General features: G+C 37.8%; 1 protein-coding gene across 9 annotated transcripts in view; it reads left to right on the top strand.

Annotated features, from left to right (window-relative positions):
* Gk5 (glycerol kinase 5) overlaps positions 1–13,937 on the top strand; it is a 92,421-nt gene that overhangs the window by 44,054 nt on the left and 34,430 nt on the right. For 7 of the 9 annotated variants that reach the window (XR_015440836.1, XM_087186252.1, XM_087186251.1 and 4 more), the window contains 6 exons: positions 4,122–4,197; positions 5,158–5,219; positions 5,320–5,393; positions 5,595–5,655; positions 9,652–9,778; positions 12,467–12,571. Coding sequence is in view for 8 of the 9 variants with exons in the window: in XM_087186252.1 (XP_087042378.1) it covers positions 4,122–4,197; positions 5,158–5,219; positions 5,320–5,393; positions 5,595–5,655; positions 9,652–9,778; positions 12,467–12,571 (505 nt within the window). In the remaining variant the exon portion in view is untranslated. The remainder of the gene's footprint in view (positions 1–4,121; positions 4,198–5,157; positions 5,220–5,319; positions 5,394–5,594; positions 5,656–9,651; positions 9,779–12,466; positions 12,572–13,937) is intronic. The other 2 variants (XM_004834372.3, XM_087186256.1) reach the window with 2 other exon arrangements.

Here is a 13,937-nt window from a genome sequence, read left to right as displayed (position 1 = left end):
AGAAAGATTTTCAAAACTATTATTGAACAAACAGTGGTCTAGAAAAAATTCTAATTAGCTAGTAGACTCCACATAGGCCAAATTTTTTAAATTTAAATTTCAATACAGTCATGTGACACATGATGGAAATATAATCTGAGAAATATGTTATTAGGCAATTTCATCAGTGTGTATCACAAAGTACCACACAGAGTGCCAACTTCTAAGTGCAAACTGAGAAGGTATGTGCCAGTCATCTGTGATGGTCCCTTGATATTGTCCAGATATGCAGTTAAACACGAGATACATGAGGCTACCGCTGGCATAACAGCACACTGTTTTACAGTAAACTCTTTTATATAAGTAGGGCTGTGCTCTAAAGGATGAAAAGCACAGCATGTTATGATAAGTACCTAAAACAGTAACAGTCATTTATCACACTATCAAGCACTGTGAACTGTACATAGCTGTATGTGCTTCTTCTGGAAACACACCCTTCTTTCCTTTGATCTGTAACTCTTCCTTCCCAACCCACTGATGAGCTCCAGCCTAGTCTCTTATCTACATCTCTTCCTATAGTTTTTTTTTGGGGGGGTCGGGTACCAGGGATTGAACTCAGGTCCTTGAGCTTACACAGCAGGCAGCAAAACCACTGAGCTAAATCCCTGGCCCTCTCTTCCTATAGTTTTAAACAGAATCTATATATGGATTCTTTCTAGATCCCAGCCTGTAACTCTGATCTTTCCCCTTCCCCTCCTGCCACCCCTACCCCTTTAAACCTTTTCTTCCTATTTCAAATTATCAATTATTCACTTTAATCCTTAATTACACTTTCAGTGTCTCACACTGGAGAAACTATTCGGTATTTATACATATGTGTCCTATTTATTTCACTTAGGAGGATGGCCTCAGTGTGCATCCATTTAGCTATAAATGTCTCTAGTTTCTTGTTCTTTATGGCTGAGTAGTACTCCATTTTATAAAAAAAACCAAATCTTCTTTATCCATTTTCAGTTAATGGGCCCTTGGGCTGTTTCCAAGCTTGAGCTATTACAAACGTGCCGCTATGTACATGGGTGCACATATATCACTGTGGTATGATTCTTTTAATTCTTTTGGGAAGATACCCAGCAGGGGAATAGCTGGGTATTTAGCTGTGCTAAATTTGAAAGGATCAGAACTGTACAAAAATATGTCTGACCATAATGAAATGGAATTAGAAGTAAGTGACAAAGAAACTTCGTTTATTTGTTATATGTTTGTTTTTTGAGACAGGGTCTTGCTATATAGTAAGGCTGGCTTTGTAGCTCAGCCTGGCCTGGCCTCAAAGCCACAATAATCCTTCTACCTTAGCCTCCTGAGTTCTGGGATTGCAGGTGTGTGCCACCATAGCTGGCAAGCCAGACTACTTTACCTAAGAAGACTATATTTAAAAAGAAGAAAATCAAGTTAGTAATCTAACATGTCATCTTCAGACACTAGAAAAATATGAGCAAACTAAACCCAAAGTAGCAAAAAGAAAGAAAAAATAAACATTAGAATAGAAATTAATGAAACAGGGAATAGAAAAGCAACAAAGGAAAACAACAAAATCAAAAGTTAGGCATATTAGGAGATATAGGAAATTCATTTTACACTATCTGGTACCTCTGGATGATAAATTCAATGAACTAGGAATAAAAAGAAATGTCTTTAACTTGAGCTATGACTGATTTATGAAAAACCCACAGCTGGATGGGCATGATAGTGCACACTTATAATACCAGGAGCCTATAATTCTAGGAGGCTAAGGCAGGAGGATTGCAAATTTAACCCAGCCTACGCAATTTAGCAGTTTAGCAAGACCCTGTCTCAGATGAAACATATATAATGAAATACATGAAACATATATAATGAAACACATATATAAATGAAATATATATATGAAATATATATATATATATAATGAAACAAAAATGGTTGCAGATGTAGCTCAGTGCAAAGGCATCTGAACCATTATTTTCTCAAATGTTTACTTCATTCTCCTTTTCTTCTGAAAATCCAATTATATGTATGTTAGACCTTCTAACTAAATACCCAGGGATTTAACCTCTTTGGAAATTTAAAAAAAGGTGTATATGCAATAAATTTTAGAATAAAATAAATTTAAGAAGAGTTTGGAATATTATATTACTTTAAAATCCTCAATATTTAAGTGATACAACTCTTGAATAGAAATTCAAGATATTTGTTATAGAGGTAGGTGCAGGTGGCCTATACCTATAGTCCCAGCTTCTCAGGAGGCTGAGGCAGGAGGATCATAGGAAGAACCTATCTCTAAAAAGAAAAAAAGTTATAAATAACATATAAGTGACCCCTTTTTTAATTTATTAAGTTTATTTGTACATTTAGGTATACATTATCATATTCATCATTGGGAATGACCCCTTATTTTGGAACTCATGACATTTTCATTGATCAAAACTTTCTACTATTAATAACTCTTCTTTAATGTTTTCAGTTGCTATTATTTTAATTTCAGTTATTTACTACAGAATTTTAAAAAAGTTCTATATGCTGGGAACCTGCCTAGATGTGGATGTTATGGGAAAAAAAACAAAAAAAACCCAACCTTGTTCCTGTTTATGAAGAGCTTGCAGCCTAGCAGCATGGTGTGGATGCTCTGTGGACGGTGTCTGAAGGGAGCTCAGATGGAGTTAGAAGAGTAGAGGGGCGGGACTGGGCAGGGATGGAGGGCACAGGAGTTGGAGAGGTGTGGAGAACAAAAGGATGTTTCAGAAATTGTTTTCCAGTACATTAATTCTATCCTAATAAGCATTTCAGTTTCTGGACTACCTGGTTTAGAGGTTTTGACACTTTTTGTTTCCTTTGACATGCTTTAGGCAAGATATTGGAAGTTTATTTTCATAACAGCCAAAGAGTCATGTTTTAGGCCCTGAGAGCTGTAAGATTTGCATCATAACTACTCTGCCATTGTAGTTCAAAAGCAGCTATAGGTAATCCATGAGTAAATGAATATAGCTGGCTATATTCATTTGTTTATATAGTTATGTATATGAATATATATATATATAAATATGAATAGCTATATAAACCTTTATTTATGGGCCAGGTATGATGGTACAAGCCTGTAATCTCAGCACTCTGGGAGGCTGAGGCAGGAGGATCACAACTTTGAGCATAGCCTGAAACCCTGTCTCAAAATAAAAATATACTTAAAAGGCTGGGGATGTAGCTCAGTGGCACCATGCCTGCTTTGCAAGCACAAGGTCCCGAGTTCGATCCCCGGTACTGAAAAAAACCGCAAAAACCAAAAAACTAACAAATTTGGGCTGGGGACGTAGCTCAGTGGGACAGCACCTGCCTGGCAAGCATGAGGTCCTGAGTTTGATCCCCAGTACCAAAAACAAAACAAAAACTAACAAAAGTTAAAATCCATTATTATCAGCAGTCAGGAGGCTGAGGCAGGAGAATTGCCATGACTTTGAGGCCAGCTTGGGCTCCATAGTGAGTTCAAGCCCAGCCTGAACTACATAGCAAGACTGTCTCCAAAAGAAAAAAACATCCAGGGCAGGGGATTTAGCTCTGTGGTGCCGCCGCCTGTCTGACAAGCACAAGGACCCGAGTTTGATTTCCTGTGCCCCCCCCCCCCCGCCGCCAAAATCCATTCTTCTACAAAAACAAGCAGTGGGTTGAATCAGCCCCTTGAGCCATAGTATATGATGTCCCTGGTTTAAGCTATTGTAGTTTACTTACATCTGTAAAATATAAATATATATATATTTTGTTTTTTAAAAAATCACAAAATAATACATGCTTGGTATAAAACTAAAACTTTTCAGAAATAATAAAATAAAAGCTCCTCTTTAAGTTTTATACCTTGTGATAATTGCTTAAAATCTTTTGGAAGGTATTCTAGGAATTGCTTTTCTATGTATACATTAACTTTTTTGCTTTTGTTTTTGTTTTGGTACTGGGAATCGAACTCAGGGTCTTGAGCTTGCCAGGCAGGTACCACACTGCTGAGCTATATCCCCAGCCCATATAAACTTTTATAAGTGAGATTATATTGCATATGCTGATCTGTACTTAATCATGTACCTTAGCCTTTTTGAACTGTCTTTGTGCTGTTAATTTTCAAGGTACAAAAGGCAGTTGAAGAAGAAAATTGTTGCTTCGGGACTATTGATACCTGGTTGTTACACAAGCTCACAAAAGGTAAACATGACTTGATAGCTCTGTCTTGAGTAAGTGAAATTGGATCAACAGAAAGGAGTTGCCTAAAAGAATGTGGAAGTTCATTCCTGCTCAAACATGCCCCTTTTCACTTGCCATAACCCAGACATAGTGTTCTTTGGTACCTAATAACTACATGTTGGGCTGGGGATTTATCTCAGTGGTTTCGCCGCCTGCTGCGCAAGTGCAAGGACCGGAGTTCGATCCCCAGTACCAAAAAAAAACCCCCCAAAAAACAAAAACTACGTGTTGCAGTACACTAGATTTATTTTAGATCTGTTGTAAGAAACTATTGTGATGAAGGCCAGGAATGGTGGCACATGCCTGTAATCCAGTACTGGAGGGCTGAGGCAGGAAGACCACCGAAATCAAGGCCAGGGCTACATAGTGAATTCATGTCCAGCTTGAACTACATAGTGAGAGCCTGTCTCAAAACAATAACAACAACAATAACAAATTGTGATAAAGCCTCACATACAAGACTAGAGAACATTATTTTCAGGAGTGGTAAAACATGGTTCAGTAGTACATCTGCCATGTTGCAAGTGGATATAAGTATGGGTGATCACTTAGCATCTCTGAATGTTTTTCTTCTTCTTTTTTTTTGTGGTAGGGTCACGCTATGTAGTTCAGGCTGGCCTTGAACTCACAGTGATCCTCCTGCCTTAGGGTTCCAAGTGCTGGGATTACAGATGTCCACCACCACACCTGGCCATTTTTCTCTTTTTTAAAAACCAGGGATCAGAAAGTCATAAAGCCTTTAAAAATGCTTGTGTATACTCTAAAAGTTCATTAAGATTAAGTGGAAAATTGCTCTGGAGACTTCATGGTGGAAGTGTACAGTTTGAAATGAATTTAAAGATAGTGGTCTAGATTATGAACTAGGGGCAGATACTGATTTATATTATGATAATAAATTTATTATTTCCAATGTAAATTTAGGTTCTGCATATGCTACGGACTTTTCAAATGCCAGTACAACTGGATTTTTTGATACATATAAGGTAAAGACATTTCTTTTTAAATTGCCGTATTTTTTTAGCTTGGATTCTTTTGTTTTTACTACTTTACTTTTATATTCTGATGGTGTATTTTTATGATCAGATGTGCTGGAGCAGTTTCCTTACCTACCTGGCTTCCATACCACTCTCTGTCCTGCCTCCTATAAAGGACACAAGGTAACAATGAACACCCACATATAAACCACCAAGGCCATACTCGAATTCTTTTTGCTTTGGTGAGGAAAATGGTTTTATCACATGCTTGAGATGCTTGTATGTTCATTATATAACTTTTGGGCCTATGCTTTAAAAATTTGCTGAATTTTAGAATTAATATTTCTATAATATAACTAACATTTTGATCAATCTCATTTCAAGCCACAATTTTGGATCAGTGGATGAGGAGATATTTGGTGTGCCTATACCAATACTTGCCTTGGTAAGTAGAAAACACAGATTTCTCTTTGTATAGTATAATCTAAATGAATATATATGAATATTGTGATTAAGAGACACCAAAGGTCCATGGTAAAATAAAGTATTAGGGCCACAGGTGTAGTTCAGTAGTAGAGTACTTGCCTAGCATGCCTGTGGCCCTGAGATTGATCCCTAGCATGGAAGTGGGGGAAATACACACACACACAAATATATACATGCATACACATAGGAGATATCTGTATATGTCTCTATATACATATATAGCTATATATACAGTGGTACCTCAGTTCACAAACTTAATTTGTTCCACTGTTTTGGAAAAGATGGCCATGTTTGTGTTTGTGTGGGAAGATAGCTGCAATTGTGTTCATTGCCTAATGTAGAGTTTGCAACAAAAACAAAATTTTGCCAAGCTGCTTCTGTTTGTGAACCAGATTGTTTGCAAACAAAAGCATTTGTGAACTGAAGTACTAATGTATAGATATATCTATATGTAGATACAGTATTTTTATTTATATATATATATATTTATTGGTACATTTTAGGTATACAATACATTTACATTTATCATTGGGTGTTTGTACCAGAACATGATGTATCTTAGTTTTTATTTTTTTTCCCATTACCTGAGCACCCTTCACCCCCTCCACCCTTCCCTATTTACACAGAGTTTGATTCCATTTTTTTTTCTTTCTCATAATTCTTCCTTTCCCCTTCCCCTCCCACCATCCCCTAACCCTTGGACCTTTTCAGGTTTTTTTTGTACCTGGGATCAAACTTGGGATCTTGTGCTTTTGAGGCAGGCACCAGAACCACTGAGCTAAGTCCCCGGGTATAAATTTTTTTTTTTAAAGACAGAGCCTTGCTGTGTATTTCAGGCTGCCCTTGAACTCACTATGTAGTCCAGGCTGTCCTCAAACTCACGGTGATCCTCCTGCCTCAGACTTCCAATGCTAGAATTACAGGAATTTGCCATACAGCCGGCTAGTTTTTCTCTTTAAGTGGGTCATAGGTATAACCAGAAGTATTCTTTTCAGAATGTGAAGGATACTACTATTGTGATTTGGTTTGGTTTTGTGTCATTGCTGAGGTTTGAACCTAGGGGCTTGTGCATGCTAGGCAAGCACTGTACCATTAATTAAGTTACGTCACCTACCCTTTTTATTTATTTTGAGACAAAGTCTCATTAAATTGCCCAGGCCAACCTCCTGCCTCATCATCTCAAGTAGGTAGAATTACAGACTTGCAACACCATGCCCAGAGAATTTTTTTTTTTTAAAAAGATCCTGTATTCTGAGTATTGTTTGTTTCATTTATATTTGAAACTGTGAGACAGATATATAGCTCCAAGTGATGGGACCAATGCCTAGTTTTTATTTGATAACAGTATCATCACTAACAGCTGTAAAGCAGTTTAAACTGGAGGAGTAAGTTGCATTTACATGTATAAAACCTATGTTAAGCATCTACCAGTACAGAAGCTGGTATAAACGTAAAAAAGTTGCTTGCTTCTTCCCTTCCCTTCCCTTTCCCTCCTTTTCCCTCCCTTCCCTTTCCCTTCTCTCTTTTTCTTGACAGGATCTTGCTATGTAGTTCAGATTGGCCTTAAATCACTGCCATATGTAGCCCAGGCTGGCCTTGAACTTATACTGATCCTCCTGCCTCAGCCTCCCCAGAGTGCTGAGATTACAGGCATGTGCCACCATGCCTGGCTTGTTTTTTATTTTTAAAGATCCTTTCTTTATACCTTTTTTTTTTCTGCCTGGATGAATGAGAGAGTTAGAAATTGGAAGAACTCCAGGATTTGCCACCTGATTAATAAGTCCTTTAGTAACTCAGTATTTATTTTTCTTTGCTGCAGTGCTGGGATTGTCTTCAATGTTACAAACTCAAATGCTGCCTTTTGTTTCCTGTAGCAGCTTAAGCAGGAGGAAGAGAGCACCTGTCTCTAGATGAGCAGTCTCTACAGTAGCTGGGAAGCAGGTGTGGGGGGGGGTTGATTTCATGTTAAAAATACATAGTCGTTTAAAGAGAGTCCGTTTTATTAAGAGAGGTTTACGGTTAGATCAAAGTATGATTCTAGGCTAGTGAACGAGGGGTTTTTTTTGTTTTCTTTTGGACTATGTGCTTGTGAAGCAGGTGGCAGTACCACTGAGCTAAATCCCAGGTCCTTGAACAAGGGTTTTTTTAGATGAATTTGTTTGTTTTTGTGGCACTGAGGGTGAAATCCAGAACCCCACATGTTAGGTAAGCACTCTTATCCCTGAGACTCACCTCCCACCCCCAAATGAATTTTAGTCTTTAAAATGTGTTTTGCCGTATAAAGTCAGGTGCTGTGGTATACACCTGTATCCTAGAGGCTGAGACAGGAGGATCACTTAAGCCCAAGAGTTCAATGCCAGACTTGGCAACATGTTTTTAAGTAAAAGCTGAGGCCAGGCATGGTGGCACATGCCTGTAATCCCAGCACTTGAGAGGCTGAGGCAGGAAGATCACTGCAAGTTTGAAGCCAGCCTGGACTACATAGTAAGCTCAGGGCCAGCCTGAACTACATAGCAATACCCTGTCTCAAACAAACAGACAAACAAACAAAAAGTAAAAAAGAGCTGGGGTGTAGCTCAGTGGCAGAGCATTTAACCTGGCATGTATGACCCAGCCCCTGATAGATAAATAAATAAATAAATACATACATACATACATACTTAAATGAAATACTGGTGTATGTTTACTACATTTAACTATATTAACAAAATATAATTTTCCGGGCCGGGGATTTAGCTCAGTGGTTTTGACGCCTGCTACGCAAGGGCAAGGACCCAAGTTCGATCCCTGGTACCAAAAAAAAAAAAAAAAAAAAAAAAAAATATATATATATATATATATATATATATATAATTTTCCTTTTTACAAAAATATATGATTAGGAAAGTGATAGTTTTGACTTACATCTATTTCTGTTTAAACATACACCTATTGCTTTTGTGTGTGTGTGTATCACTGGGAATTGAAACTAGGGTCCCATGTAAACTAGGCAAGTGCTTTACCACTGAGCTACATCCCCAGGCCTTTTTAATCATTTTTATTTGGAGATAAGGTCTCACAAGTTGCTCTGGCTGGCCTTGAACTTGTGCTCCTCCTCCCTCAGCCTGGATAGCAGAGATAACAGGGTACTGTGCCTAATTCACATGTCAGTCCTTTGTTGTTGTTGTTGTTTTAGACAGAGTCTCACCATGTAGTTCAGGTTGGTTTTGAACTCACTCTGTGGCCCAGGCTGGCCTTGAACTAGTGGCAGTCCTTCTGCCTAAGCTTCCTGAGTGCTTGGTGTACAGTTGTGCATCACCACACCTGGCCTGTTGGTCTTAATAAAAGAGAATCTTGGGAGATCAGTTATTTTGACTAATAAATAAAACCTGTGTAAGTTAAAAACAAAAAATCTTAGTTTTTTTTATATGCATTTTTTCTACTAATCTTTATTTCTAAGATTATTTATGTGATGTTTTAGTCATAAAGTAGGTTGCTCATTAAAAATTCCCAAAGCACATTAGTTTCCCATGCAATGTTAGTCCTAGAGAGACTCCTATCCTATAATTGTTGTTGCCTGTTTCCTTTGGGATTTTTTATTTTTTCATTTGAGGAAAAGGTAAAACAAAATAAAATGTTTAATCAAAAAGTACAAATCCAGTATTGGTGGGATGGGCCTATAATCCCAGTACTTTGGAGACAGAGGCAGGAGGGTCACAGCTCCAAACTAGGCTGGACAGTCTAGCAATTTAGCAAGGCCCTGTCTGTCTCAACAGAATAAAACAAAGCAAAATGAAAAAAATTTTGAAAAGAACCCAGGTTGTAGCTCAGTGCAACTCCATAGGTTCAATCCCCAGTATTGGGAAGAGAAAAAAAAGCAGAAGAAAAGGAGAAAAAGAGTGCAGTAAGTGAGGTAATGGGATATAATGAAGTGGGCCACAAAGGGTGGTGAGTGTTGCATCAGTGTTTTTGGTAGGTTGGTGATCAGCAGTCAGCCATGTTTGGAGAGTGCTGCTTCCAGAGAGGAGACGTGAAGTTAACCATGGGAACAGGAACTTTTTTGGATATAAATACTGGCAATGACCCTCTGAATGGTACTGGAGGTAAATAATTGGAATTATCCCATTTTTAAATAAAATATCACTTTTTCTATGTATATTTGTTTTGTGTTGCTTATACTATTTTCCTATCTCTAACTCCTCCTCCTCCCCTCTCCCCCTCCCCTTCCCCCCTCCCCTCCCCTCCCCCTCCCCTCCTCCCCCCCTCCTCCCCTCCTCCCCTTCCTCCTCCTCCTCTTCCTCCTCCTCCTCCTCTTCCTCCTCCTCCTCCTTCCCTCTTTTCTTCCCTTTAAATTAACAGCATTAGAAAAACAAAAAAAGGGCCGGGGATTTAGCTCAGCAGTTTTGGTGCAGGACTGGAGTTCAATCCCCGGTACCAAATAAAAAAACAAAAACAAACCAAAAAAAGATGCTATAGAAAAAAAACCCAGAAAGATTAGGGAATTTTGGACAGTTCTCTAAATATTTAGCTTTATGTTTTATTTGTTTAAAATTTCCTACAAAGGCTCTAATTTGTTTTCCTTTTCCTCTTTTTCCTTTTGGCAGAGTTGTGGATCAAATGTAGGGCCTTGCACGTGCTAATAAGCAAGTGCTCTATCACTGTGTTGTATCCCCACAACTAATTTTTGTCCTGTATTTCAGCAAATCATTATTATTATTATTATTATTATTATTATTATTATTTATAGCGTACAGGGCTTTTATTTAATTTCCTTGATTTTATACTTACAATCTTTTCTTTTTGACTGAAAATCCTGTTTCCTAAAGATAGCGCCATAGTAATTTGCTTCATCTTACAATGTAGTTATAATAATTTTAACACAATTCTAAACCTGCTAGTGGGCTTGGGATTTAGCTCAGTGGTTCTGCTTCCTGACCCGCAAGCAAAAGGACCTGAGTTCAATCCCCAGTACCGAAAACAAAACGAAACAAAACAAAAAAAAACCCTGCTAGTAAAAGGCAAAAAATGAATACTGAAATTTATATCTGAAGAGAAACCAAAGTATTCTAAACCTGATAGTAACAGTAAGACCACTAAACAGTTTTAGATGTCTTAGTGGTTTTTTTATGTCCTTAGAATACATTCGACTAGGAATGAACAGTCAAAATATATAATACATAATACTTTATAAAGTTCTTTGAAGTAATTATTTCTGTGTAGTTATTGCCACAAATTGATGTTTGTTTTAGTTTGTTTTAACATGCTAGGGATTGGGCCAGGGGTTTAGCTCAGTGGTTCCATCACCTGCCTTGCAAACGCAAGGTCCCGAGTTCGATCCCTGGTACCAAAAAAAATAAAATAAAATTCTAGGGATTGCCTTTTTTTTTTTTTTTGGTACCGGGGATCAAACTCTGGACCTTGCACTTGCAAGGCAGGTGATGGAACCACTGAGCTAAATCCCCGGCCCCAGGATTGCGTTTTGATTTATATTTTGTTTTTAAATTTTTTTCCTCCCCCTTTCCTTCTGTATGGCAAATTATTATTCTTTTTGTGAACTGTTCTTAAATAATAATTGTCAATTAGTGGTCCATGCACATTTAAGGTTTCAATGACAGCTGCTAAGAATTATCTTACCCAAAGGGAAGAACCCTTGTGATGTACAAACCAAGAAATCTAGTGTGTGGAGCTGTGCTCTGGAGCGCTGAGGCTCTGATTTTGAGCTCTGTTCCCCTTACACTCAGAGCTGGTTTTAAAATCTTTTTTCTATGGCCGGGGATTTAGCTCAGTGGTTCAGCCGCCTGCCTCATAAGCACAAGGTCCCGAGTTCCATCCCCAGCACCAGAAAAAACAACAACAACAACAACAAAAACCCCCAAATAAAATATTTTTTCTATGTTTCATTCCCCCATCAACTGTTAGTTAGCATGGTTAGTTCTCTAGAGCAAACCAGTATCATAGTAACCTTTATTTCTTTTTTTTTTTGGTTTTTTGAGACAAGGTTTCACTTTGTAGTTCAGGCTGGCCTTGAACTCACTATGTAACCCAGGCTAGTCTCAAACTCGCAGTGATCCTCATGCCTCTGCCTCCTGAGTGCTGGTATTATAGGCGTGTGCTACCACTCCCAGCTAGTAACCTTTATTTCTGAATTAAAATATTTACTGCCATGTTTCTAGGCATGTCTATTGCTAATAAAAACTAATATTTAGGTGCTGGGGATATAGCCCAGTGGTAGAACACTTGCCCAGCATGTATGAGGCTCTGGGTTCAGTCTCCAGCACCCCCCTTCCAACCAAACTAATATTTATTGTTCATATTTTATGCTAGGTACTGGTTTAAGTTCTTTTTATATATTAATTCAGTCCATTCCTGTAGCAGCTCCCTGAGGTAGGGTGGGCCATTTTATAGTTGAAGAAACCAAGAAACTGGTAAAATCACAGCTAGTAAATATGAGAGGGCTGGAATTTGAGTTCAAGCAGTCTGACTTCCTAGGAACTTGGCCATTTTTTTTTTTTTGGTACCGGGGATTGAACTCAGGTCCTTGTGCTTGCACAGCAGGTGGTGAAATCACTGAGCTAAATCCCCGGCCCTAACTTTGCCATTTTTTTTTGGTACCGGGGATTGAACTCAGGTCCTTGTGCTTGCACAGCAGGTGGCAAAACCACTGAGCTAAATCCCAGGCCCATCTTTGCCATTTTTTATATCATCAAACTGTTCTATTATATAGTTGTCTGAATTGTATATTTATTATATTATATGACTTATGTTATTTGTTTGCTTACCTGCTTTCTAAGGCTTTTATCCGTTAATTGGGTGGAAGATTGGGCAAGAAGTTGTATGCTTAGCTGAAAGCAATGCAGGAGACACTGGGACTGCCATAAAATGGGCTCAACAGTTAGGTAAGTCATCTTCTCAATGAATTTCACAGGCTGGACTTCAGTAATTCAAGTCTGCCACATGACTGTAGATCAGTAGTCAATGAGTGGATTATTCAAATAAAACATTAAAATAAAATGCCACGTAGCAGAAAAAAAAATATATTCTCATGATATTGGGGTGGTAAAAACTAGATATTAAGACCAGGAACTATAAAGAAAAAGAATAATAGATTTAAGTATATAAAATATTAAAATATGTAGGGAGAGATATGCCATACATAGTGTTAGAAGACAAGTTGATAAAAACAACTTGTATCAGGGCCGGGGATTTAGCTCAGTGGTTTCGCTGCACACAAGGACCCAAGTTCAATCCCTGGTACCAAAAAACAAAACAAAAACAAAAATAACTTGTATCATATGTCAGGGAAATTAATAAAATGACAAATGGAAAAAGGACAGAAATATAGGGATTTCCTAATAAAATGACCATTTCAAAATGCTGTTCACATTGAGTAATCAAAGTAATGCACATTTAAATTATCACCCATCAATATCTATTTTTAATCTGTTATCAGAGATTAATAAATTTGATGATATTCAGCATTGGTGGAAATACAGAGAAAAAAGTGTTCATATTTTCCATTAGGATGACTGTTAAGTAGCAGCCAGGCAATATGTATCTTTTTTTTTTTTTTTTTTTTTGTACTGGGGATCGAACTTGGGTCCTCGCACTTGCGCAGCAGGTGGCGAAACCACTGAGCTAAATCCCCGGCCCATATGTATCTTTTTTGCCGTATTAAATCTGGGATTAAATCTGGGGGATCGTGCATGTTAGGCAAGTGCTCTACCATTGAGCTCTGTCCCAGCCCAGTATGTATCTGTCCTTTTATAGGTGCAGACTGTTCCTATTCATTTCCTATAAAATGAACACTTTTGTGTATTTTGTATGAAAATCATGGAGGTATACAGAGCTCTGTATAGACATGGATGTTTAACACAGCAGTTGGAAATGAATTTGGTTTAAAAACAAAATATTGGGCCGGGGATTTAGCTCAGTGGATCCACCGCCTGCCTTGCAAGAGCAAGGACCTGAGTTCGATCCCCAGTACCAAAAAAAAATAAAATAAAATAAAAACAAAATATTAAGTAAATGTCAGTGTATTAATACAGTGGAACATTGCACAATCACAACCATGTAGCGGCATACCTCATTGACATCTGTGCCACATTAAGGAGGGATATAAACCACTTAAAGGATAGCTAGTATAATATTTTTTACTTTTCCTTAATTGCTTTATTGAGATATAATCCATCTACCATATAATTCACCTAAAATATACATTTCATTGTTTTTTAGAATTTTCATATAGTTTTACAAACATTACCA

This window comes from Heterocephalus glaber, unplaced genomic scaffold (genome assembly GCF_053883595.1).
Source record: "Heterocephalus glaber isolate CG9 unplaced genomic scaffold, H.glaber_assembly_v1.0 deba00001504, whole genome shotgun sequence".
Lineage (NCBI taxonomy): Eukaryota > Metazoa > Chordata > Mammalia > Rodentia > Bathyergidae > Heterocephalus > Heterocephalus glaber.
The sequence above is the reverse complement of the archived record's forward strand: the minus strand, read 5'-3'. Positions and strand labels throughout refer to the sequence as shown.